A 25497-nucleotide genomic window follows, 5' to 3' on the forward strand; every position below is an offset into this window, starting at 1 on the left:
TAAAGGAGTGAAATGGTAACAATAACCATTACTTTTATTGAGTGTTTGGTTTAATAATGAAAAAGAATCAATAGTAAGAAATTCCTTTTCTTTTGTTTCCCCTTTATTTTGAGGGGTAACAAATTAGATGATTGGGTTACCTTCAAGTAAGGGTAAATGTTAACTCATTACCCAAACCAAACAATAAGTAATGGATTCAATTAATTGAATCACTTTCCATCCAACATCTAAAAACACTCAATCAAACGTGGGCTTAAAGTGGAACCTTTACCTCGGTAACTGCTCCACTCACATTTTATTAAAATTCATGACGTGACGTTCACAATGTGACAAATTTTTCGTAGGGAATAATATTTTTTCAAAAATGCTAAAAGTTAAAGATACATGCCATGATTAGTCCTAATTCCTGTTGACATCATTTTTTTGAGAATTCCTGTTGACATCATTAAAGTGGCATATCCAATGTAGTCTTGGATTTTATCTCAAGGGTGCTTTTGCTTTGCCCTTGTCCATAATTAGTGGTTTATTTGGCTTGTAGAATTTGAGTCATGTATATATACACACACATAAAGGAGAGTAATGTAATTCGGGAATGTTTGTTTGCATTGCTATACACTTTTAGTTGGTGGTTGTAGATGTTTGTGTAGGATAATACTATATGAAGATTATGGCTACATATATCATTTTGTGCATAAGTTTTTATTGACATCACTGAAGTGTCAATTCATATAACAACAGTAGACATGCACATACATGCACACAATTAAATATGTTATTGTTACCCAATTCTAGTCATGTATGCTATCTATTTTTGCTTCATCTCTGCCTTATAGGCTGATATAAAATACTCCTTTTATCCATGAAAAAGAATCTCACTTATTCCCTTAAAAAAATCATTTTACTTTTTGAACTATTATATCCTACTTTCTCTTTTATATTTAACTATAAATTATATTTTAATTTCATTTTTAACTAATAATGTATTCTTATTGTACTTTTTTGTACTAACATTACTCCTACAAATTCTACTTAGGGTTAGGGTGCGATCTCTTTAGAACAAAATTTCACCCTTTAAATCATTTATTTCTTTTTCCTCATTTCCTACAAAATAGAATTTGAATAAAATTTGGCTCTTATACATTCCTCATTTTTATTACAAAAGATAGATAATATTATCACACCAAAAATGAAGAGATAATATTATCATTTCTTTGTGGTGAAAATGAGAAATAAGTAAGGGTCAAATTCTATTTTGTAGGAAATGAGGAAAAAGAAAGGAAGAATTTAAAGGGTGAAATTTGACTTATCCCTCATTTTTCCATGATAAATTTACAACCAAAGAAAACGCACCCTTATATTTTAATAATAACAACTTTATTAAAACTTATATTCGACATGATAATGAGACTTTTTTTTCATGGAGTGAGGGAGTATGTGGTATGTGTAGTGCTATTAACAAACTATTTTGAGAGGCTGTGCAATCAAAATTGGATATTTTGAAAAAATGGAAATTGAGGGTTATTAAAATGTTAAAATCTTTTTGAAAAGACAATTTTTTAAAAACATGGGTCATAAACTCATCACTAAAGTGCCAAGTCATATGGTGTCGTTTTATATACATAAATTTGTGTTCACACAAAGTGGCATCGCAAAATTTATTAAAAGCTGTCGATTGGATGTTGATAGCATGTGATATTTGCTAGTTGTATTTCAGGTTAAAATTTAGGGTAGATTTGTTGCTTTCGGATAATCCCAATTCTTTGGTCCCTACAGAAAAGGTTGAAACAAAGTTGGCTCTGCGCACATGTCACATTAATGACAAAGAAAGTTTAAAAGGGCAAATAAAAAGTATGAAATCACTTTCACACCATAAAAATCCATTCTTTGAGATGAATTCTTGAAATGCAACAGCAAAAGCTACAAGAAGCATCCAAGTTTCTTGGCAAAATAATTAATAATCTCTCCAATTGTGATACATATATATATATATTTATCCAAATACTGTTGGTGATCATAGGCAGATAGAACTTTCTTGATGCAACAACGCATAAAGAGGAATAGATGGTTATATAATTTATCATTTTCTAGATCAGCCAACCCATGATGCATTTGGAACAGAGAAGTGGTGGATTCACAATGGCTTCTTAATCAAAACACGACGGGAGAGATCCTACTGTACTTACCCTATTTGTTGTCGGATGGGGCTTTGCCTCGATTGTCACCGAGGAACTCCGGCTCGGGGGTCATCTCGATCGGATGGTAGGTGGAAAGGAAAATGAGCAAAGTGAATTCTCAGAAGAGGGGCTTCTGGTTTCTTGTCATCGAACTTGTAACCTGCGTGTTTAGAGGCTTGATTGGAATGGGACATTACAAATGAACGTGAGATCGAAAACCTATTTTGTGTTGGTAGGCTGCAACAGGTAAATTATCCAAAAAGGTGGGATGTGTTGGTGGTGAAAACTGAAAAGAGGGAGAGATGAAGATGAAACCTTGTAGGGCTTCCATAGCAGTAACAGCACACTTTGCATCGGTGAACTCGACGAAACACAGCACCATGGCCTTGTCTCCCCGCTGCACATAGAAAGTTTTGGTTCAGGTGAGAAGATAAATTAATATTGATGCATCCCAAAATGTAGCACCGGAAGAAGATAACGAATTCGACAAGAACTTTGCTCGTGATGGCCACAGACTAGTATCAATAACAGCCTCATCGTAACCGTGAACTGTCAAGTACAAATTTTTTTGCCACAGAACATTTTTACACAATGATTTCTCGATCAGGATAGTACAAGAATGTATGCAAGTACCATACAGAATATTAGCATCTCATTTTACATATTTTATTCAAAATTCAGCATTGCATACTAACATTCACATATTGTAAGCTGTGCTTGGTGCAGAGGGTGATTCGAATACAAATTATGATGTTGTCAGTTTAAATAACAGGCACACTACATGATGCATATTATCAGGTGTAGCATAAAAATGACTGATCCAAAAAAGTATTGATTTAATTTAAGAAAAAGATATACTTACACGTCTGGGCTCCTTATGAACCAGTCTAATTTCCCTGAATCCAATAAATGGCCGAAAAAGATCTAAGTGCAAGTCAAGGAATAAAATTCAGAATGTAACAGTTATAAAGCCGAGAAGATGACATGATCCTCTACGGGGTCCTTATCTCTTCTTATGTCTGCATGTAAAACTCCATAATCCTGGCAAAAAGTTGGTGATTGTCTTTTGCACGAACAAACTAAATATACAAGATGCTGAAATAATATGAGGGTGGCAACATGACATAAAATACTACTGCTAGCGCCTAACCCCACAAGAATAAATAAGGAAAATAGAGTACAAGAGAACCATAAGGAAACCAATATTTGGCAATGCCTAAGTAGTGACGGATAGCATTCTGAATCTCGGGGGGGGGGGGGGGGGGGGGGGGGGGAGCCACTCTAAGAAAGACAAGCGAAAACTATCAAGGATACGTCCTATTTCTCTTCTTGTACAGTCAGTTGGAAGCCCGTCAATAAACAGAATGTTTGATTCTGCTGCAGGAACAGTATTGCCATCAGTCCTTGTTATGGAACTGGGCTTGTCATAACCAACATCAGGATTTACAGCGTTGATCCCTGAAGCAACATCTCTCTGGCGAACTGACACATTAGGATCCTCATAAGAAGATGGGTAGCCTCTGTAGCTAGCTCCAGCAACCAATCCAGTGATATCAGGTTCGGCGCGGACACTAGGAATGTCATCTATGCCATATGCCCCAGAGCGGGATGATATGATCTAATCCAAAACCAAAAAAGAAAAGGTACCATTTGTTCAACAATTGGAACGATATGTGCACGGATGTATAAGAGATGAAACTCACATCTTTATGTAAAAAATCTGAGGAAGCAGTCCGTGGATCAACGGAGCTATACGCATTATAATTGGCGAGAGTTGATGTTTCAGACGACAAGTAACCTGGAAAAGTTGCCTGAGGTTCAGACGACAAGTAGCCTGGAAAAGTTGCCTGAGGTACGTGTCCTGTTGCAGCAGACTATATAACTATGAGACCTCAAGATATAACTAAACCACATAAGGAAAGAAATATTGAGAGCAGAGGAACTTTATGAGGTCCGCTATTTACAAAGTTCAAGTACATATTACAAATTCCATGTGTGGTAACTTCTGCAATGAAACCGGCTATGGTAGATAATATATAAGTCAAGGATTATTGTTGCTACCAGGGCTTCCATTCTCTAAATCGCCTATATGCGAAGTCATGTGATCCAAAAGTTGAGGGCACTTATAAGAAATTTATACTTTCAAATAAGTAAATTCTTCATAATTATATGACTCCTTTCGAACCAATTCCCCCTGGTCTGTGTACTTTGCTCTAAAAGATATGCAAGCTCTTCATTCACATTTCATCTTTCAAAGGTTAAATTAAATTGTTCTTGAATATTTTTCACAAATATTCTTCTACTCCACACCTTTTTCAATAATATTTTCTCTTCTTAAAGATGTTCAAATAGATATTGCACTTTGGATCGGAACAAGATAGCAAGAAATCGTGAGAAACAACAGGGGAAAATATTCAACAAGGAGAACTTGTGATTAGCATTTATACTGAAGCTGGAACAAATGAATGTAAAAAGATGCGCTTCAACCATGAAGAGCTAAGCAAGGTCTTTTGAATCTCAGTGGACAGAATCGGTGACAAATTTGAAGAAACTGGTCAATGCAGTTCAAAGTTATCGACTAACATAATTTTAAGTAAGCACGAATTTCTTGGCTGTGCTCTCCCAAAAGTACAAAGGCGCAATGCAGCCAAAAGTCTACTCTCTAACGTCCCTCTGCAATCAATCCACTCTAAAATCTTTTGTTTTGAACTTAACATACACCTCACTATTATCAAATTCTTATCTGAAAAGTGAAAATGCACATGAATTCGTCCTAAACCATGTTCATATCTCCAATCCACTCTAAAATCATTTATTTAAAATTAACTAAGCAGTAACACCTCACTATTATCACCACATGAATTCGTCGTAATCCATATTTATTTCCCCTTCCCCCAATTCACTCAATAAACACCACAGCAACCCAGACTTCCACGGCAGGTACCAATAATCAAACAAACTATCTTCAACGCTACATAATGACTCATAATGAGCTCGAATAATCCAATATCTGGACAAATTAAAAGCCGTATATCAGCATAGAGTTACGGAAATTCATGTGCAAATGTTCGTATATACAGTAGCTGCACTTGAGCAAATCACCGAATTCAAAGTTAAGGTATGCTGTAAATTTCAGAAATTGCAACAAAGGCAAGCGTGCATACCTATCTCCGATGATGACGGACGACCTCCGGCGCCGGGATATCGCCAGTAAGGATCCCCCATTTTAAGGAAAAGAATTGTGATGAATTTTGTTTCAAAATAGGGTTTTATGTTTTATCTTTGGTTAGAGAAAATTAATGAAGTTTTCGATTTAATATTCAAGCGGAATATTAAATTTTACTCAATTTGTCCCCAATATTTATTCATAAAATACTTCAGTACAAGTTTTAAATAAAAGTTACTATTAACAAAGTTGTTTTTTTTTAGGGGAATTAACAAAGTTGTTAAGAGTATTAATAGTGAAAAAATTTATATAAATAATATTATCTTCGTTCAATAAAAATGTGTACTTTTTGTCATTTACATGTCATTCACAAGAATGTATAGTTTCCTTATTTATTTTCGTGTCATTCACAAGAATATATATATAAACGAGTTTTAAACGTCAAAAATTTCCTATCCTCTTAATTTTCCCATCAAATGTTTTATTTTTTCTATTTAATTATTTCCAAAAAATTGTTACTTTCAATTCATAAAAATATTCAATATAAATATTAAGAAAATATCCTTAATTCAATATAAATATTAAATTAATTTTTATTCTTTCTCATTTTTATCTTTATTGAACTTTTTTTTTATTTTATTCTTCGTTTGTTGGTAAAAAAAAATAAGTAGATGTCATTTTTTTATTTCAAAAAAGTTTACATGATTGTTTAATTAAAATTATTTTGAATTTTTAAATCCTGATAAAAAAAATTGAATTTTAAATATTTTTAAAGTATACTAATTCCATCCACAATAATTATGATGTTGATGGGAGGACACGAGTTTTAAGAAAATATTGTGAGATATATATAAAGTGAAAAAAGAGACTCACCAAATTGATTTGTAAGCTCATTCAAAGTGTAACAAAATAAGTTTAAAAACAACTTAGAAGTTGTAAAAATAAGTTTCATGAACTTATAAGCTTCTGAAAAAATAACTTCATCTACTCAACTTATTTATCTATAATGTTATATTCAACAATCATTTTATAAATATCATTCAATATTTATGAATGGATCTTAAGTGAACCGAATTAAATTTAGGGTTAATTACGCCAAAACTCATGAACTATACCCCGATTTCCAAATTTACCATTAACTTTTTTTTTATCAGCAATTCCCTGAATTTAAGGGGTTGACCAATTTTTCCATGCTTTCTAAAAATCCCCAAATTCATAGCTGACATGACATTTTTAAGTGACCGGAGATATGACATGGCATTGTCGGACGGGAACCAAAACGACGTCGTTTAGTTGGAGGGTAAAACGACGTCGTTTTACCCCAACCCCCCCCCCCTCTCTCTCTCTCTTAGATGGGGGTTGAGCTCGCAAAAAATCGAGCTTGCTAGAAATCGAGCAGCAGCAGTCGAGCCCAACCATGCCTCCCAGATTCACAGCCTCCAAGACATCAAGATGGTGGAGCTATTCCTTGGCGAAGGGCTCGAATTGGGAGAGAACCCTAATTGCTTGATCTTGGAAAAACCCCTTTAGCTCGATCTGGGAGGCGGCAGATCTGCGGAGGTGGTTGGAAAGAGGAAGGCGGCAGATCTATTGACGGTGGGAGGTAAAACGACGACGGCGAAGCTCTTGGAGGCGGCGACTGATGGAGGGTCTGCGGGGGTGGCTCGGGAGAGGAAGGCGGCGGATCTGGTGATTATGGTGGGTAAAACGACGACGACGAAGCTCTTGGAGGCGGCGACTGATGGAGGGTCTGAGGGGGTGGTTGAGGAGAGGAAGGCGGTTGATCTGGTGACGGTGGGAGGTAAAACGACGACGACAAAGCTCTTCAGAGGCGGTGGAGAGAGAGGTGTGGTGGCAGGGGAGCGAGGCGGATGGACGATGTAGCGGAGGTCTGGAACGGTGATGCCGAGGGAGAAGAGAAAATTGATATTTGGAATATTAGTAGTGGCGGCGATGACGGAGGAATGGAAGTTGAGGCAGTGGAGAAAATATCCTCCTCCGATAACGGCGGCGGTGGAGGAGCAGCCACCTGTGGTGGCGGCTGTAATGGCTGGATGGAGCCATGGCTGCAGGCAATCCTCCGGTGGACTTCCACGGACATAGAAGAGAGGAGGAAGTCAAAGGAAATGAGTTTTTGTTTTTTCTTTGTTTTTTTTTGTTTTTTTTTTCCAAGTGTCAATCTTTCAGTCCAATAGGCGCCATATCAGCTCAGTAATACCACGTATGCGACAGGTCAGCTCGGAGCTTCACCGGAGCAAAAAAGCATGGAAAAATTGGTCAACCCCTTAAATTCAGGGAATTGCTGATAAAAAAATAGTTCATGGTAAATTTAGAAATTGGGGTATAGTTCATGGGTTTTGGCGTAATTAACCCTTAAATTTATAAATTTTTTTGAACGAAAAAAATATTACTCCCTCCGTCCCACCAAGTTTGAGTCGAATTTCTTTTAGGGCCGTTCTGTCGAGCTTGAGTCATTTCTTTTTTAAAAAAAATTAAGCAATTTAAAACACTAATTAACAAAACTAATTACACCCTTTATTTTTCCTTAATCATTCCAAATAACCCTCATTTCTCAAAAAATAAAAAAAAAATTACTCCCATTCTCACACTCTCCTCCCCGACCATCTCTCCACTTAATTAGTCGAACGATACATTAAAACGTACAAATTAAAAGTTATCTCTAGCCACTTAAAGAATCTCACTAATGTCTTAATTTCGATAGATATTAGTTGTCCTCTTCTAGTGTGGCCATAACTCATCAAATTTACTCCATTCGTCCCACTATAAGTGAGATCCTTTGTTTTTTAGCACGAAAATTAAGAAATGTGTATTTTGTGTGTAGGTGAAAAAAGTGAAAAGATGTTTAAAGGGTAAAATTTTACCCAAAAAAGAAAGAGTCTCACTTATGGTGGGGCATCCAAAATAGAAAAAGTCTCACTTATAGTGGGACGGAGGGAGTACAAGTTATGTTTTGTATACTTTTTTCTTGTAAAAATGGCTCTAAATAAATCATATTCTATCCGTTTCATTGATAATGATTAATCTTTTTTCATGTGACAATACATAGTAGTAGCATTTTTGATAAAATAAATAAGTTAAGTATCAAGGCTTATAAAAAAATAAGTTTTGTAGCACATTTGACCTAAAATACATAAGTACAAGTCAATAAAGTGAATGATAGTGACATATTAGTTATTTTTTATTTAAAAATAAGAAAGTAAAACCAAAATCTGATTCTCTCTCTATTCACGTTAAAATGAGGCGTTATTTTATGTGAGAAATTTTGATTCCCATAGGCTGATATCTTGTGTATGATTTATGGGTGCATATGAATTTATGACGTGATTTTATGTGGGAATTAAAACCATATCACACGGTTGTTAGGTGCATTTATACCAACTCAAAGTCATACACACTTGTTAAGGAAACAACCTTAAATTTACGAACTTAATTGGTCCGTACACGGTTGCTGGTAGATAGTTAATGAAGAATACCAACCAAATGTTCATTCATCACTCATTTGAACAAGAAAAAAGAAGAAAATCCTCTCGAAACACATACACGGTAGTACACGGTTGCTCCGAATTAAAAAAAATCATCTAAAGGCTTGTATTACATAAGGTATGTGAAATACATATTTTTTTTTAAATTTCGGCTGTACACGGTTTGTGTTCTTGAGTACACGGTTTGAATTTTAGTGATTTTTTGTTGTTTATTTCAGAAATTATGTTATATATATGACTTATTACATGTTTTGGACTAAAAAACGGCATCAAAAAACACTCTGTACGCAAATTACCTTATTTTTGAACCCTTAGTGTTCTTCTGTACACGGTTAGGGTTTCCGTGTACACGGTGGTCTATTTTGCTGTACACGGTTGGGTTGAATATGATTTTGATGTTATTTTTAGCATGTTTGTATATTCAGTTGATGTATTGGAGTACACGGTTTCCTGTTTGTGTATTTAAATATTGTATTTTTGTCGTTTTGAAGCAGATGTCGTTTCAAGCAATCGTTATACGGCACAGTGGTCAGTGGAAATTAACCGAGTATGAAAGAGGCGATGAGGTTGTCGTGTACATGTCTAAGGAAGACCTTTGTCATGCGAAGTTGATGCAAGAGGTGCACGATCAATTAAACGAGGATGGTCGATCCACTTATATGCTTTTCTACACATCGACCACGGACGAAGGGCGAAAAATAAAAGTGGCTTTGAAGGCTGATTCGGATTTGAACCGGCTGATTTCCGAGCATAAGAAATATCCCGTTGTTTACGTGATCGAGAAGGGCAAACAATCTGCGGCTCCGGTTCCTCAGACTCAAGAGCGGGTATATTATGAGGGACAACGGTCTACTGTGTTTCCTATCGAGACGGACGTTGGAAGAAGTATCCCGACACACGATGATAGTAGGAACGATTCATCGTCGCAGGAGGAGGAAGACGAGTCCGAGTCTTCGGATGAGGAAGAAGAGGCGATACGACGCAGAGAGATATTGGATTCAGTGTCGACTGAACAGGAAGCGTGGAGACAGACAGGGCCTCAGAATTTCACATCGGATGATCAGCCCGATGTCGAGCCTCGTGTTGGAGTTCAGCAGCTTGAGGCACGTGACTGGGGGATTCCAGTCCTCGATTTTGACGAAGGTTGGGATGATTCAAACGTATTGGAGAGCGGGATATTATCAGTGGGGGCTCTATTCCGATCGAAGGATGATTTGATGATCGATGTTGGCCTGTACCATATGGAGAATCACGTGGAGTACGCCGTGGATCGTTCCAGTACAACCCGTTTGTGGTTTGTTTGCAAGCATGGCAACGATTGTCCGTTCATGCTGCGATCCGTTCAGAGTGCATCGATCTGGAGAGTGATCAAGGTGGTGATGGATCATACCTGCCACACAGATTTGAATCGCACTGCCCCGAGACAGATTCCGGCGAGAGTTGTTGGAAGATATTTTGCACGAAAATTGGTAGGCGAGGGGGTCGTTTTGAAGCCGAAGGAGATGATGTCAGAGATGCAGCGCTTATTCGGTATTGAGATCAATTACAGTTTCGCTCTCCGTGCAAGAAACATCGCGATTGAGATGACGTATGGTGATTTTGGGAACTCGTATCAGATGCTCCCATCGTATTTGTATATGCTGAGAATGAGTAATCCCGACACATTATATGACCTTGAGATGAAGGATGATGGCAAGTTCCATCATATGTTTGTTGCACTTGGACAGAGCGTGGCTGCTTTTGAGAAGGGTTACTTGAGGCCGGTCATCGTCGAAGACGGGACCCATCTGAAGGGAAGGAACGGCGGTATTTTGTTCGTCGCTGTTACAAAGGATGAGAACGAAGTAATATTTCCTCTCGCAGTTGGGCTTGGTCCTATCGAGAACGACGAGTCTTGGACTTGGTTCTTCCACCGACTGCGGACTTGCTTTGGTCAGCCGGATGATCTCTTGATTGTGTCTGATCAGCACAAGAGCATCAGAAATGCTGTGGAGTGTGTCTACCCGAACGTCCCTCACGGGTTGTGCTATTACCATCTGCAGAAGAATCTCGCGCATTATGGGCACCATGTAGCTGCAGTCTTCAAAGTAGCGGCATATTCCTATCGATCAGACGATTTTCAAAGGAATTTTTCTGCACTTCAACTACTAAAAGTCAACGCGCACACACGCCTCGACACTATTGGTGTGGAGAGATGGGCCAGGTCCAAGTGCCCTGTACGACGCACGAGCTTCATGACGTCGAATGCTGCCGAGACGATGAATAGTAGACTGTTGTGGGCACGACGCCTCCCGGTTGCTTCATTGATCGAGACCTATCGAGCCATTATGGAGAAATGGTGCGATAGGCGACGCATCTCGGCTGCATCGAGGTCACATGAGTTGACTGAGGTAGTAGAAGGAAAGTTGCATGTGGCTGTCGAAGCGGGTCGGCAATTGGTTGTTCGAGGGACGACGACGCATATGTTTAGTGTTGAGGATGATCATGCATTCTACATTGTCGATCTCGAGAATCGGACTTGTAGTTGTGCTCAGTTCGACTTGGATGACATTCCGTGTCGTCATGCTTGTGTCGCTATTAGGTACCTCATTTATTACAAATTTTGCATATTGTATTAATTTTTTGTAAATTTATGTTTTTTTCTTTGCATTTTATTAGGCGTGCAGGACTGCAAGTCACGGATTTTGTTGGAAGATATTTCAAACAATCCATGCTGTTGGCCACATATATGGAGCGTATTGTTCTCGTTCCACATCCTACGTATTGGAATGTGCCCGATGAGATATCAACCTATGTTGTGAAACCCCCGGATATCACGGTCCATGCGGGACGACCGAAGTTGAGTAGGGCTTGTTCAGCAGTTGAGGGTCCTCCTAATTCGGGTCCTCCTAATTCTCGACCTCAAGTATGCTCACGTTGCAAGGGTAAAGGTCACAATGCCCGGAGATGCACATCGCAAGTACTTGCATTGGACTTGAACGTGCCGGTGGAGGGTGTCGAGCAACCACCCGATGCACGAAGGCGGCGAAAGAAGAAATGCGGCATTTGTAGGAGTGGAACACACACTAGGAATGCATGTCCTCAAAATGTTGGGTCGTGAGTGATTTTGAATCTTTGATCTTCAAAATGTTGTTGGAATGTTGTTGGATGTTTACTTGTTGTTTGGGGTCTGAATTTGTTGTTGGTATTTGTTGAACTTGCTTTAAAATTCGAAAAACAGGGGTTTTGGGGTGAACAAGGGCTAAATGGGCTCTGTACACGGTTAGGCCCTAACCGTGTACAGTTTCTCGCAACCGTGTACAGAAGAACTCGGAACCGTGTATGGTACACAGTTCCGAGTTCTTCCGTGCACGGTTGTGTGCACGGTTTCGAGAAACCTTACACGGTTAGGGCCTAACCGTGTACAGAGCCCTTGTTCACCCTAAAAACACCTGTTTTTTGAATTTTAAAGCAAGTTCAACAAATACCAACAACAAATTCAGACCCCAATCAAATCAAATTCATTTAAACAAAATGATAATAAAATCAATGACAATTACAAAATGATAATCAAATCAATGACAAAATGATAATCAAATCAAAGCAGAGGAAATTGGGGTACACAATTCCCATATCCTAATAGCTACTATGTAGCGATATTTTTCTACATCCCTATTGGTTCTCATCAGTTCCCGTTTCGGTTTTCCACATACCAGCCGATCTAAGTAAGCACATGCATACACACCACAACTAATGTAGTGATTGATTCGTCCGACATAACCTTGCATGTACGGACGTAACCAAACATGCCTCGGAGGCTGCAATTAATTCAACATGATGATCAGTATCAAAAAATAGCAACCGTGTACGATTATATAGACCAATCGTGTACAACCGTGTACGATTATAGATCAACCGTGTACAACCGTGTACAGTTATAGACCAACCGTTTACAACCGTGTACGGATGAACAAATCGTGTACGGTTGTACACGGTTAAATCTAGCACGAAAAATACATCTATACGTTCAAAATACATAATTAGAGCATATTAAATAATTTAATCCTAATCGTGTCACATAAATACCTAATCGTGTACAACCGTGTACTGAAGAATCATACACGGTTGTACACGATTGTTCAAAATACTTTCCAGATTTAAAATTTCGCAAATTACCAACATTATGCCATACATAAACACCTAATAATCAACTGTTGTGCACAATTTAACAATACAAAACACATAAATTCAAATTTAAACAAATATAGTTCACGGTTACTTACCGAATTCGGCGTCGGGTATTTTTTCCTCTTCGATGTACTCGGGCGATGGCCTCGTTCTACAGGCTGTTCTTCCTCTCTCGAGTAGTCGGATTCAGTATCACTCATTGTTAATTGAGAAGAAAGAATAATTCACGAAAGGTTTTGCTCTATTATGGAGTACACAGCTACGATTTGTTTGGGGTTTCAAACCACACACGGTAGTTTGTAGAAAAGAGTGAGAGACGTGAAATTGAGTGAAATTTTGCTCTCAAATTGGGTGAAATTTTACAAGAGAGGGAAATGGTGTGCACACACGGTAGTTTCACTTGGAAATTTTCTTGAGCAAAAGAGTGAGAGGCGTGAAAATGGTGTGCATACACGGGAGGCTAGGGTTCGTGTAGGAAGAGAGAGAGAAAGACAATATAGGACAAAATTGATTTTGATAGAAAATTCGAAAATTGACCCACTTTTTCATTTGAAGTGTTGTGGCCGAGATTTTGTGGGGATGTGGACATTTTTAATAATTTTTTTTACTCCCTCCGTCCCACTAAAAGTGGCCACATTTCCATTTTGGTTTGTCCCACTAAAAGTGGCCACTTTCCTAAAATGGAAATATTTAGTATTTAATTAAGTTTAATTAATCAATTTAATTAAATTTCTAATTAAACTTAAACCCTCATTAACTTAACAAACACACACACAAAACACACACATTCATCTTCTCTCTCTCTACTCCCCCCCCCACACAGCCCCTCCCCTCGCCCATCTCTCTTCTTCTCCGGCGAGAAGCGGACGACACCAACGCCGGCGTCGGTCGCCGCCCCCGACCTCCCTCTCCCTGGCCTCTGCTCTCTCTCCCTCGCCCGTCGGTCGCCGCCCCCGACCTCCCTCTCCCTGGCCTCTGCTCTCCCCCCTCGCCCCACCCCTGAACTCCCTGTCCCTCGCCTTTACTCCCTCCCTCTCGCCACCCCCATGGCCGCCGCCGCCTAGAACACACACACCGCCGCTCGTTTCCCCAGGCGCCGCCCTTCTCTCACAAACCCTAGATCTACCGCATCAGCTTCGATTTCCGGCGACCATAGCAGCAGCTTCAATTTTGGGGGCTAGGGCTCCGGTTGGCGATTTTGGGGGTTAGGGCTCCGACGACGTTCCCTACAATCTCTGATTTGGGTGTCTGATTTTGGGGGCTAGGCCACTCCGTCCGTCCGTCCGGCTATGCCACGGCTCTGCTCCGGTAATTTCTGGATTTGAAGCAAATCATTTTTAAACACATATGGGAGAATTTGAAGGTAATTTCTGGATTTGAAGATTTTTGGATTATGCGATTGATGGGTTTGAAGAATTTTTGGAATGGAAGAATTTCTTGGAGAATTGGTTTTGAGTTTGAAGAATTTCTGGCTATGCGATTTGATGAATCTGGTTTGGGTGTTGGATTTGCGGTTTGATAGAGGGGCATTGGGCCACCGTCGCCGGCGCGGCGCCGGCGATCAGCATCGCCGTCGTCGGAACAGATGCAGTGAGAATGTGACCAAACTTAATTAGTCATTTGATTTTGGTGGACCATATTAATTAAAACATAATACTCCCTCCGTCCGCCAAAAGTATTCCACAATTACTATATTTGGCGTCCGCAAAAAGTATTCCACTTTCCTTTTTAAGCCATGGTCCCACCATCCACCTTTATATTTTATCCTTACAAACACTCTTTATTTACAAAAAACCCACCCAAATTCAATCTCAACCACACATCTCATAAAGTGGTGAGACCCTTTCTCCACTACATCAACATCATCACACATTTTATTAAACTCCGTGCCCGGCCAAAGTGGAATACTTTTGGCGGACGGAGGGAGTAACTCTTTTCTTAATCTCCGTGCCGAAAAGAACGTGGCCGCTTTTAGCGGGACGGAGGGAGTATTAGATATTGAGAGAGAGAAGTGATATATGTGGGGACCATTAGGGATATATTTGTACATTTACAAGAATGTGCTACAAAACTTATTTTTTTATGAGCCTTGATACTTAACTTATTTATTTATAGAAAGTGCTACATAAAAATCTCACCCTTTTTTCATCTATTTCATTATTGATGATATGTTCTAAAAAATTAAAATCACATTCTTATATAAAAAATTATGATTATTTTTATTTATTAATTATTTTTTTAAATAATCGCACCGAAAAAGTAATAAACCCTTATATTAAGAGAGCAGTAAAAAATTTGTCAGTAAAATAAAGCCGACCGGCAACGAGATGCACGGACTTCAAAAGAATGTGCGTTGTAATAAAGTAGAAAGTCCTGTCCGAAAAAATTGAGCCAAAACGACACCGTACGGTCAAATAGAAACACAGTCACACTCACACACCCTCTCTCGTCTTTCTCTCCTGTCACAGTCTCACTAACCCCGCAAACCCCCCCCCCCCATCCCCACCCCCCCGTTCTCTTCTCCCCCACTGAAACCCCCCCAACTCCCCGCCGCTCCTCGATCTGAATAATCGCGGCGAAGTGTCGACGCTTCACCGCAACGCTCTCTTCTTTCTCCCCCACTTGGCGCTTTCTTTCATCTCCAACACAGTTAGTATACTGCATATGCCTATACTATCTAGGTCTCATATGCTCTACCAAACACGGCCTAACTGTATGTTTATGTAATCGAAGTAGACAAATTCTCAGAGAGAGAGAGAGAGAGGAGGCGAGAATGGAGGAGGAGAAGAGCAACGACAACATCGGCGAAGAAGAAATTCTAGGTTCGAGTTTGACTATGGAGAAAGTGGCAGCAGCTAAAAAGTACATCGAGAATCACTACAAAAATCAGATGAAAAGCATACAGGAGCGGAAAGAGAGGTATTGCTCGAATACTGATGTGGAGAAATGGCGAATCTTTTGCTTTTTTTTTTATATATTACTGTTTTGCATATTCCGCTCTTAGAAATGTAGCTCAGTGGTGATGAATTGATTATTTCGAGCTGCGATGAACTCCGTGGTTTTCGAGATCTAGTGTTGGATTTGGCGGACTAATTATTCTGCAAATTTAGGTTTTTATCTGTTAATTAGGTTGCCTTTTTTCGGTTTCCAATATTAGTGTTTTATGTTTTATAGTGTAAAGTGAATTTGATGTCGAATTAGAAGAACTTTTATCTGGATTTGATACACGGTTTAGTTTATAAGGTTCTTTTCTTTGGGTGGTAGTGTGGGAAATGGGAATGTGATAATGCCAGTTTTGAACTTATGGCTACCAAAAGCTGCTAATGTTTGTGGTGGATGAATCATTGCCGAAGATTCATTCAAAATGCTCGCTGTTGTTTGCGGATTTTTTTGATTGTGCAAGTAATGAAGTTGCTTGCTTTCTTTCCTTTGTGCACTGGGCGCTACAAAGATGGAAAAAATTTGTTGCCACTCCTTCAAAGAGGTCAACTTGGTGGAGAGAGAGAGAGAGAGGGAGAGAGAATATGTTGGAACTTGTGGCCGGAAAACCTTCCATGATTTGTTTCTATATTCAGCAGAAAGTTATCCGAATCCCGACTGGCGGATTAGCCTAGTGATACAATTGGTGCTGTTTTTTAGAACCATTGGAGTGTTTCTAAGAATTTAAAGGCAGTATACTTGCCGGCACTTATTTTGAATACTAAAAGTATGATGCTGGATGGGGAGGTTAGCTGTGATTTTGGAATTCTTGGTACAATATGTGTTTCCGTGTTCTTTCAAAATTTTGGTTTTAGTGAAAGTCAGATGCCTTTTAAAGGAAGAGGAAACTCAAGTATCGGCAGTTCTGGTCTTTCAGCACTGTGAGCATGCAAAATTTGTATTGTTCAGTTATTCACCTGGAAAAGAAACTTCTCTTTCATCAACATACATGTCCTCTATATGATCATAGTGAGACTCATGTAAAAATTTCTGCTATATCTTATTTGCAAAGATATTTCAAGCCAATTTTTACATCTGCAAGTTTAGATTGCCTTTAGTGTTACATACTTTTGAGCTACATTTGACTTTAATGCTGATATATATACATATGGCTCCAGGAGGTGGATACTGGAAAGGAAGTTGGCCTCTTCAGATGTGCCCAAAGAGGAACGAATAAGTTTGATCAAAGATTTGGAAAGGAAAGAGACTGAGTTCATGAGATTGAGAAGGAACAAGATATGTGTAGATGATTTTGAGCTTCTTACTATCATTGGACGTGGAGCCTTTGGAGAGGTTGGTGCCATTCTTGGATATAAAACCTCTTCATTTTCAATTTCCAATATACTCAAACACATAAATGCATGTTTTTGCACGCCTTATTCTAATTTGTTCCCATAATCTGAATTTTTTTTCTCGTGGGTCTATTTTTTGTAATTGCTTTATACGATTCTGATAGATTCGATACTTTAGGTACGACTATGCCGGGAGAAAAAATCTGGGAATATTTATGCCATGAAGAAGTTGAAGAAATCTGAAATGGTCTCAAGAGGACAGGTAAAAAGCATTGATCAAGCATGCAGAACCTTTTCCTAAGCTGTACCTTTCCTAAAACATGAAAAATCTGCATTTGCTAAGGAGTGGAGGGTGGAAAAGAAACGAGTGCTGGAAAATATAAGAAACCAGAGCATAATCATAACAACGTCCCCTAAACCTATGAAAAAGTCCAAACACACTTCAAATACAGCTATGAAACTCCTCTGTACTGTTCATGCAGTCTCCTAATTACGGGTTGCATATGCTTGTTTGTGTGCTTTGGTTTGGACATCAATATTATTACCATTCTCATGCTGATAGACTGCAGAACTGAATGAATCTGTTGATTACAATTTTCTGTGGCTTTTATCATATCTGGTGTTTGTGAAACCACTGAAGTGTGTATACATGCTTAGCCAATGTGTCATTCATTTATTTTATTTTGTTTCCCCTCTTTTTCCTTTTTTTCTTTCCTTGAAGAATTTTGTTGTTTCTTTGCAACTAGATATATTGTTTTGTCCTTAATGTTTTAACACTTGCATAATTTGAATTTCTTCCCATCCAAATGAGTTATTTCAAATACCTTTTTATGAAATTTTAGGAGACGCTTGTCCATTAGCAGGTCCTTATGTCCTGTGAAATGTTATTTATGTTCCACAGGTGGAACATGTAAGAGCAGAAAGGAACCTATTGGCAGAAGTGGGCAGCCATTGTATAGTTAAATTGTACTACTCTTTTCAAGATCCCGAGTATTTATATCTTATCATGGAATATCTCCCTGGCGGTGACATGATGACTCTGTTGATGAGAGAAGATACATTGTCTGAAAATGTGGCTAAATTTTACATTGCTCAAAGTGTGCTGGCAATTGAATCAATTCACAAACATAATTATATTCACAGGTTTGTGTGATACATGTCATACAAGCAATTGTTTCATTTGATACAATTTTTTGTTGTAAAAAGGTTTATCCTTCTAACCCCCTTTTTTGTTTTGTCCTTAGGGATATAAAACCAGACAACCTTCTTCTTGATAAGAATGGCCACATGAAGCTATCAGATTTTGGTCTATGCAAGCCCCTTGATTGTAGGACTTTATCCACGGTGAACGAGAACGAAGAATTGGATGATGAAAACATAAGGGAACCAATGGACATTGATGGCCGTTTTCCTGATGCTGCGAATGTTAGTAGTTGGAGAAGCCCTCGCGAACAACTTCAGCACTGGCAGATGAACAGAAGAAAGTTGGTAAGCGATCGCAGATGTGATGTGTGGTTTTCCTTCTCCAGTAACTTGTTCTTCAGGGGATGTATGATTTATTGCAAAAAACAGCATAACATTGGCAACAGAGATTTAAGCTCTCTATTTACATTCTTTTTCCATTGCAAAGCATGCTGTCACAGTTGGAGTTTAGTTTCTAATAACTTAATCATCTTCACTGTCTTTGAAGGCATTTTCAACTGTTGGTACACCTGACTATATTGCTCCAGAAGTGCTGTTGAAGAAAGGATATAGCATGGAGTGCGACTGGTAAGTTCAAGCTCGTCCCAGCAACACTTACCCCCTCTACTCTTCCATTTATTGTTATGCTTTATCATTCGTGTAGTGTCCAACCATGAGAGTTGGTTTATGTTGATATTGATGTGTTGTTTCCAATGCAACCACTAGCTTTCTCTTTACTGCATTACCCGAAGCTGTAGATACCTAATATAACAAGTTTTCTTTTGACTTGTTCATAGCTTACCTATTGAATTACCACATATATTTGCAGGTGGTCACTGGGTGCAATCATGTATGAGATGCTCGTTGGCTATCCTCCGTTTTATGCGGATGATCCTATGACGACTTGCCGGAAGGTACATGCTTATAAATTTGTTTTCTTCTTTCATTTTTAAGTGGCCATCTAGCTGTGCAAAACTCATTAGTGTTATGTGTGGCTATTGCCAGATTTGCAATGAGGGAGTTCTAGATGTATGTTTCTCTCAGTTTCTCAAAGAAAAATAGAAAAAGAAAAGTGTGTCGGTTATATCGTGCACTGGACTGTCATCCAGTCTACTGCGTTGCCTTTGTGAAACTGAGAGCAACATACATCTAGAACTCCCTCATTGCAATAGCTTATGTTCTTTATTTTCTTCAATTCATCAAAAGATGAATTCCCAACAATAGGCAAATTATTAGAAGCCTACTAACTGAAGTATGTGATGTGGCGGCAATTCTTGAATCAATAGGATTACAGGGTTCCATTCTCTTTACAAACTATTTTGCTTGAATTGTGAGAGTAATTCCAAGAAAGAACAGTAATCGTTTCACTTGTTTCATTAACTGTTGCGATAAAGAAAATCCCTTACGTAACAGTTAATGCAAAAGAAAATCCTTTATCGTAACAGCTAGGCTCCTAAAAAATATCAAGCTGGAGTGATTTAAAAAGAAAAAGGGAAGGGAAGATTGAAGAAACATTGTATACCTCTGCACTATCCAAGTAATTCTGTGCATGTATTGTTCATTTATAGTTGTTACTACTTGCCTTTTGTTTCCTCTTTTTGTTTACTGTTCTGTTTCCTGATGGAATTTACTTATGATCGCTAGATTGTTCATTGGAAAAATCACCTGAGATTTCCTGAAGATACCAAAATCAGCCCTGAGGCAAAAGATCTCATATGCAGGTTACTCTGTGACGTAGAACATAGACTTGGGACAGGAGGTGCAGCTCAGATAAAGGTATTACTTGGCCAAAATGAATTTCTTGTGCTCTTCTTCCTCTTTCCATTTACACGGGAGCTAATATGCAGGCTCACCCTTGGTTCGTCGATGTTGATTGGGATAAATTATATGACATGGAAGCAGCATTTAAACCAGAGGTCAACGGGGAGCTGGACACCAGGAATTTTATGAAGTTCGATGAAGTACAAACTGATCTCTTTGCTTTTATTATGTTTCACGCCTTCTATTTTGATAAAGTTTTATGCTATGCTGATGTAACATCAGATCATGTATATAGAGAGTAGTAGTCCATGGATTTGTCAGTCCATTTTTATGTTATAGCCTTAAAAAGATGAGACTCCCGACAATGTGCACGAGCCAATCTCTGTGATACACTTGACCAGTTTCATGCCAAGACATTAAATGTCGTGTTCGTGATAACATCTCTTAAATGCTGTCTATTACTGTTTCATTGTACTTGTGCTCGTGTTCTTGCACTGATTCTCGTATTCTAGTGTCTGACATTTTTCATTTATGGTCGTCTTCGGTGTTGCTTCTTTGGATAAGACTATATAATGCGATTATGCTGTTATTTGAACAGCTGGATCCTCCAACGCCGTCAAAGTCTGGCTCAGGACCCTCAAGAAAGGTCTGTAGTGCTGCTCTTTGCAAATGTTAAATCTATTTTTCACATTTCCCAAATTGTTGAACAATGTGGGAAATATGTAGTTCTGATCTTGATATAATTTTCTCCAAATCTTACTTGCCATCTGGCAATCGATGGTGAAACTAACCCGTGCCTCGTGTTACATCAAACAGATGCATCTTACGCCAAAAGATTTGAGCTTTGTGGGCTACACTTACAAGAACTTTGATGCTATCAAGGAGGCACTGCGCAATAAATCAGGTACCGAGATTTCCATATCAGGATCTCTCTCCCTCTTAAATCTCTTCTTTTTTTGTTGGATGAATAAATATTTAAAGGCCGTGCCATGTGACGGTGGACTCGAACTTTAGCCTTAGACGTTAACCACTATACAACTAGGCCAACACACGAACACAAAATATAAATATTTTATGAGCTCTTAAATCCGAGCAAATATCAAGCCCTTGCTTAGATTTTGTATCTGCTTGGTCTTACTAAGCAACATCTTTCGATTCGTGTTACTGGTGGATACAACACTCATACATATTCATTGGCAATCGCAGACACTGCAGATGAGACGAGGAGTACATCCCCGACATCAGTCGACTCAACGCACGGTACGTACGCTACATTACCAAGACGACATATTTTGCCCTCATACTTACTCGCCCTTTTGACTTCAGCATTGTATTTTTCCCTGTTAGGCGAATTCAAGGAGATGACAGAGGAAACAGATGTCCGGATGAACTCATCAACGGATGATGTAATGTCTCCATAGTTACAAGAATGGAAACATTGCGGAGGGAGGATGGCGGCGTACGCCTGTATATTTGTAGGTTCGTCGTCGTTGTCGGCTCATGCTCAGCAGAAGCATCACTTAGTGTCTGCGGTATTGGTTGTACAGTATGGTTGGGTGCCTCGTATCTCTAGAGATGCTTGTAATAGAAAAATTATTAGTTGTCGCCTGGCTGCCCAGGTTGGTAGGGAGACCTGCTTTCTCTTGTGGCAGCTTCTGGTTTTAGACAAATTTATTGCATCTCTAATTACTCGGACATCATCATTGTAATGACGTTTTTCGCAGAGGATAATAAACTGACGGATGCATTGCTGCTTTTCTTTTTCCCTACGTTTAATTATGAGGCGTTTACTTTGAGGGTGATTAATAATGTATATGATTGAGTATTTTTATCATCGGGAGTAGGATATCTTTAATTCGATATTCTTAATCGAATTAGAATTAAGTAAAATTAGTTTAAATGATAAAAATAAAAAGGGTTGAGTATCAATTTTTTTCCTGTCGATGGCGTCCTTATCTCAACATGGCAAAATCGCACCAAATACCCCCCACGTTTTAACGATAATTAACACCGTTAGAAAGGGTTAAGTACCAAATTCCCTCCTATCGGAGGCAATTTGGTGCGATTTTGCCACGTTGAGGTAGAAACAGCTCTAACCCTAATTATAGGGTCCTGTACGCGATAGAGACGCCATCGATAGGGGAGAATTTGGTACTTAACCCAAATAAAAATAATTAAGTCTTAAGGTTAATTGCCGAAAATAGCACAATGGTTACTTCAATTTGTAATTACTATACCGCTTTTTCATTTTTTTTTTTGCAATTACAATGTTTCCTAAAAATATGATGGACCAATTTTTTCAATTTGGCTGAAACCCTAATTTGCAATATTGTAAAATCATCAAAGTATGTATATTTATTCGCTAATGTTATTATTATGAAAAATTCACAAGACAAATAGTGTTTGTAAAAAAATTCACAATTTACAAATAATTAACCTTCTTATGATAGAATCACATCGTCATTCCAAAAAATACAAAGTGGTGATTTAATTGCAAAGGTTCAATCTACAACTATAAATTTAATACTGTATTCTTTTCGATCTCTAGACAAGTAGAATTAACAGTTGACAGCTAAATCTGATTGCATGAAGCCACATGTGTGTAAATTTAATGCACAATTCTGGAAGCATTCAATAAAAAGCTCAAATAATGCATGCAAAAGCAAATATAAACCGTATCAATATCAAGGAAAATAGAATTATATGCTAGGGTAATGCACCCCTGTCCAAGAATTTTTGCAGATACTATCTCGACAGAGTAAAGACAACATACGACGACACTCCGAAACAACATCAACGGAGCCCGACCCGACCGACCGACCCGACCAACCGACGAGGGACCAGTGAACAAACCAAATGAAGAAAGACCATGTTTTCACGACTATAATCTGGTGCCGGGTTAATTCACTTGAATAACCCATGCGTCAAACCTTGTCAGCCAAAAACCAAGACAAGACTCTACCATAGGGGGCTCGCCTCTCTCTCTCACTTCTCCACGGCAGCTTCTGGTTTCTCCTCCTTGCCCTTTTTCTCTGCAGAGGACGAAGGTGCAGCTTTGGACTCGGGTTTCTCCTCCTCGTCTTTCGCCCCAACACTCAACTTTTCGATAAGACTAGCTGCTGTTTCGCCTTCTTCGCCCTCTCCATTATCGTTTGCCTGTCCTTCTTCTTCGCCCTCTCCATTGTCGTTTGCCTGTCCTTCAGCTATTTCTGCAATCTTATCCTTGAAAGTTCTGCAATCTGAGATAATAGAGATCAATTCAAGGTCAGCATTGGTGTAGATACGATCATTGGAACTAACTGTAAACCGGAACATGCTACAAGATAATATCAGCTCAAAGGAAGCAACCTTAATCAATATTTAGAGTACTCGGCATTAAAGAGCAGCTAGAATTCCACTCAAACAGGAATTATGGTGGGGGATTAGAGTAAATAGAGAGTACTATTGCATTAAATGATGGAATCATTTTAATTAGGATAAGATAACAATACACAGAGGTGTGTGCTAAAATATTAGTATTACATAACATTTATTCCACCACATCCTAGAACATTATGCAATCTCAAATACATGAGATAAGGGGCACGACAATCATATATTCGCCATGTTTAATTCATTTCGAAAGGCAATTATAACAAGTATTGAGAAAGAAGTAACTTACTCTCCACAGAGGCAAACCGAATGCAGAAAGTTTCATCCTTGAGCTCTCCATCGGAGAAATCAGCAGCATGCCACACACATGACTTGTCATTCCCTTGATGCTCTTGCACGGACATTGTGGCTAGGACTGTATCACATACAAATATACAGCATTCATTATCAGACAACATTCTTCCAAATAAACAAAACACAATAAAATCTTAAGGGGGTTGTTTATACATATAATACATTTGTTTGTTCACTAACCAAGGTGATTGGCGCAGATCTTAAGGGTCTTGTTCTGCCTCATGACAAGCCTAACTTTTCCCGTCTCCTTGTGCTTTAGCAGCTTCACAGTCCCCACACCCCTCTCCTTCCATTGATTACCGTCTCTGTCAAATCTGTACAACTTTGATTTCCTACAAATAACAAGTAATTCAAATTTCATATGGATGTTTATAACAGCAGAAAGTTGATTCCCCACCAAAAATGATCTATACTCGAAACCACATCATTCAATCAACATATAATTCAAGAACTATTTGATTCTGTGTAATTTAACATAGAGGTTACCAAAATCAATCAAAGCAAACAAGAGAAGCAAAAACGGAGAGAGAATGAAAAACACAAAACTCCTTGCCATACAAGCATAGAAGACTTCACGAGAAAAATTCCATTGAGGCATGATCATCAGTTCATCTCACACTCCATACATAACCGATCTACCTTATTCCACTGGATCAAGTGAATTAAATTCCACAAGCAAAACCAAAACAAATCAACTACGTCTATTAAGTTAATCGCGGCATTGGCGATTTAAACAGCTAAAATATGTTCACCACAAATAAACAGGCTTCATCCACCGCGACACAAAAAAAAAAAAAATATCAAACCGATGAAGCAAAAAGAACTTCAACATCATCATCAATTCAGCTCAAATCCACATTCGATCGAGCAATAGCACCGACTCTTTCTCAGCGTCAAATCTAAGCGCCATCGGCGTAAGGCAACACCACATCGATCTAATCTACCGCATCGATCCATTCAAAAACAATAAAAATTAAACAATTAAGCACCGAATTGAAGCTAAAAGGACTCACAATTCAAGAAGAACATCTTCGTTCTCTTCACCGGTGGTGACGGCGACTTCCTGCAGCTGGACGATCGGAGCAACCTGAGCGCCGGTATCCTCGTCATCGGCGGCCGGCTTCGAATCGTCATCTTCTTCCCCCTCTCTCCTTAGAAGTGTGGGCTCAGCTGGTGCAGCCATAACCGTAGTAATTTCGATAGATTTTGAGATCTGTGAGCAGAGTTAGGGTTTAAGCAGCGAGCGATGAAGCAGGTCTGAGCTAGCTAATCTGTGAATATATATACTTACATGTTGTATAGCGTATTAACAAAGCAGACACTGTATGGGTCTAGATGGGCTGGCTTCACATTTTATTTTCCACAAATACGATCAATATTGTATTAAAAAATTGATATAGTAATTTTTTTTATTCGAATCGTTTACGAAAAATTTATCATTTTCACTTCTATAATAAAATTTACCTAATTCATCATTTTACTAACCTTCTATTTCTGAATGTTTATAAAATTTGTCATTAATAATAAAATTTACATAATTCGTCATT

At 38.7% G+C, this 25497-nt stretch overlaps 4 protein-coding genes across 7 annotated transcripts; 2 read left to right on the forward strand and 2 right to left on the reverse strand.

Annotated features, from left to right (window-relative positions):
- Window positions 1-1870: 1870 nt before the first annotated feature.
- Window positions 1871-5498, reverse strand: LOC130995078 (RNA-binding protein 2-like). Of its 3 annotated transcripts, XM_057920225.1 has the most exons (7): window positions 5339-5453; window positions 5119-5184; window positions 3878-4035; window positions 3489-3792; window positions 3037-3098; window positions 2490-2571; window positions 1871-2334 (listed from the first exon to the last, which is right to left on the reverse strand). In XM_057920225.1, the coding sequence occupies exons 1-7, from the start codon at window positions 5397-5399 to the stop codon at window positions 2219-2221; spliced, it is 849 nt and encodes a 282-aa protein (XP_057776208.1). In that variant the 5' UTR covers window positions 5400-5453; the 3' UTR covers window positions 1871-2218. The 3 variants fall into 3 exon arrangements, with proteins under 3 accessions (XP_057776208.1, XP_057776211.1, XP_057776209.1); XM_057920228.1 differs by lacking the exon at window positions 5119-5184 and having other exon boundaries at window positions 5339-5496; XM_057920226.1 differs by lacking the exon at window positions 5119-5184 and having other exon boundaries at window positions 1871-2571; window positions 5339-5498.
- A 1806-nt stretch (window positions 5499-7304) lies between these two features.
- LOC130994481 (uncharacterized) lies at window positions 7305-11943 on the forward strand. The gene is made up of 3 exons (XM_057919524.1): window positions 7305-7412; window positions 9338-11424; window positions 11502-11943. Exons 1-3 carry the CDS (start codon window positions 7305-7307, stop codon window positions 11941-11943), a joined length of 2637 nt encoding a protein of 878 aa, XP_057775507.1.
- A 3479-nt stretch (window positions 11944-15422) lies between these two features.
- Window positions 15423-21979, forward strand: LOC130995079 (uncharacterized). Of its 2 annotated transcripts, XM_057920229.1 has the most exons (13): window positions 15423-15929; window positions 17108-17282; window positions 17460-17543; window positions 18183-18424; window positions 18526-18769; window positions 18972-19051; window positions 19293-19377; window positions 20108-20239; window positions 20311-20424; window positions 20823-20870; window positions 21041-21128; window positions 21431-21484; window positions 21572-21979. In XM_057920229.1, exons 1-13 carry the CDS (start codon window positions 15784-15786, stop codon window positions 21643-21645), a joined length of 1566 nt encoding a protein of 521 aa, XP_057776212.1. In that variant the 5' UTR covers window positions 15423-15783; the 3' UTR covers window positions 21646-21979. The 2 variants fall into 2 exon arrangements, with proteins under 2 accessions (XP_057776212.1, XP_057776213.1); XM_057920230.1 differs by lacking the exons at window positions 21041-21128; window positions 21431-21484; window positions 21572-21979 and having other exon boundaries at window positions 15478-15929; window positions 20789-20870.
- Window positions 21980-22893: 914 nt separating this feature from the next.
- On the reverse strand, window positions 22894-25282 carry LOC130995080 (ran-binding protein 1 homolog c-like). Its single transcript, XM_057920231.1, has 4 exons — window positions 24964-25282; window positions 24131-24282; window positions 23886-24011; window positions 22894-23463 (listed from the first exon to the last, which is right to left on the reverse strand). Exons 1-4 carry the CDS (start codon window positions 25131-25133, stop codon window positions 23210-23212), a joined length of 702 nt encoding a protein of 233 aa, XP_057776214.1. The 5' UTR covers window positions 25134-25282; the 3' UTR covers window positions 22894-23209.
- Window positions 25283-25497: the final 215 nt, after the last annotated feature.

The sequence above is a fragment of the Salvia miltiorrhiza genome, chromosome 7 (genome assembly GCF_028751815.1).
Source record: "Salvia miltiorrhiza cultivar Shanhuang (shh) chromosome 7, IMPLAD_Smil_shh, whole genome shotgun sequence".
Lineage (NCBI taxonomy): Eukaryota > Viridiplantae > Streptophyta > Magnoliopsida > Lamiales > Lamiaceae > Salvia > Salvia miltiorrhiza.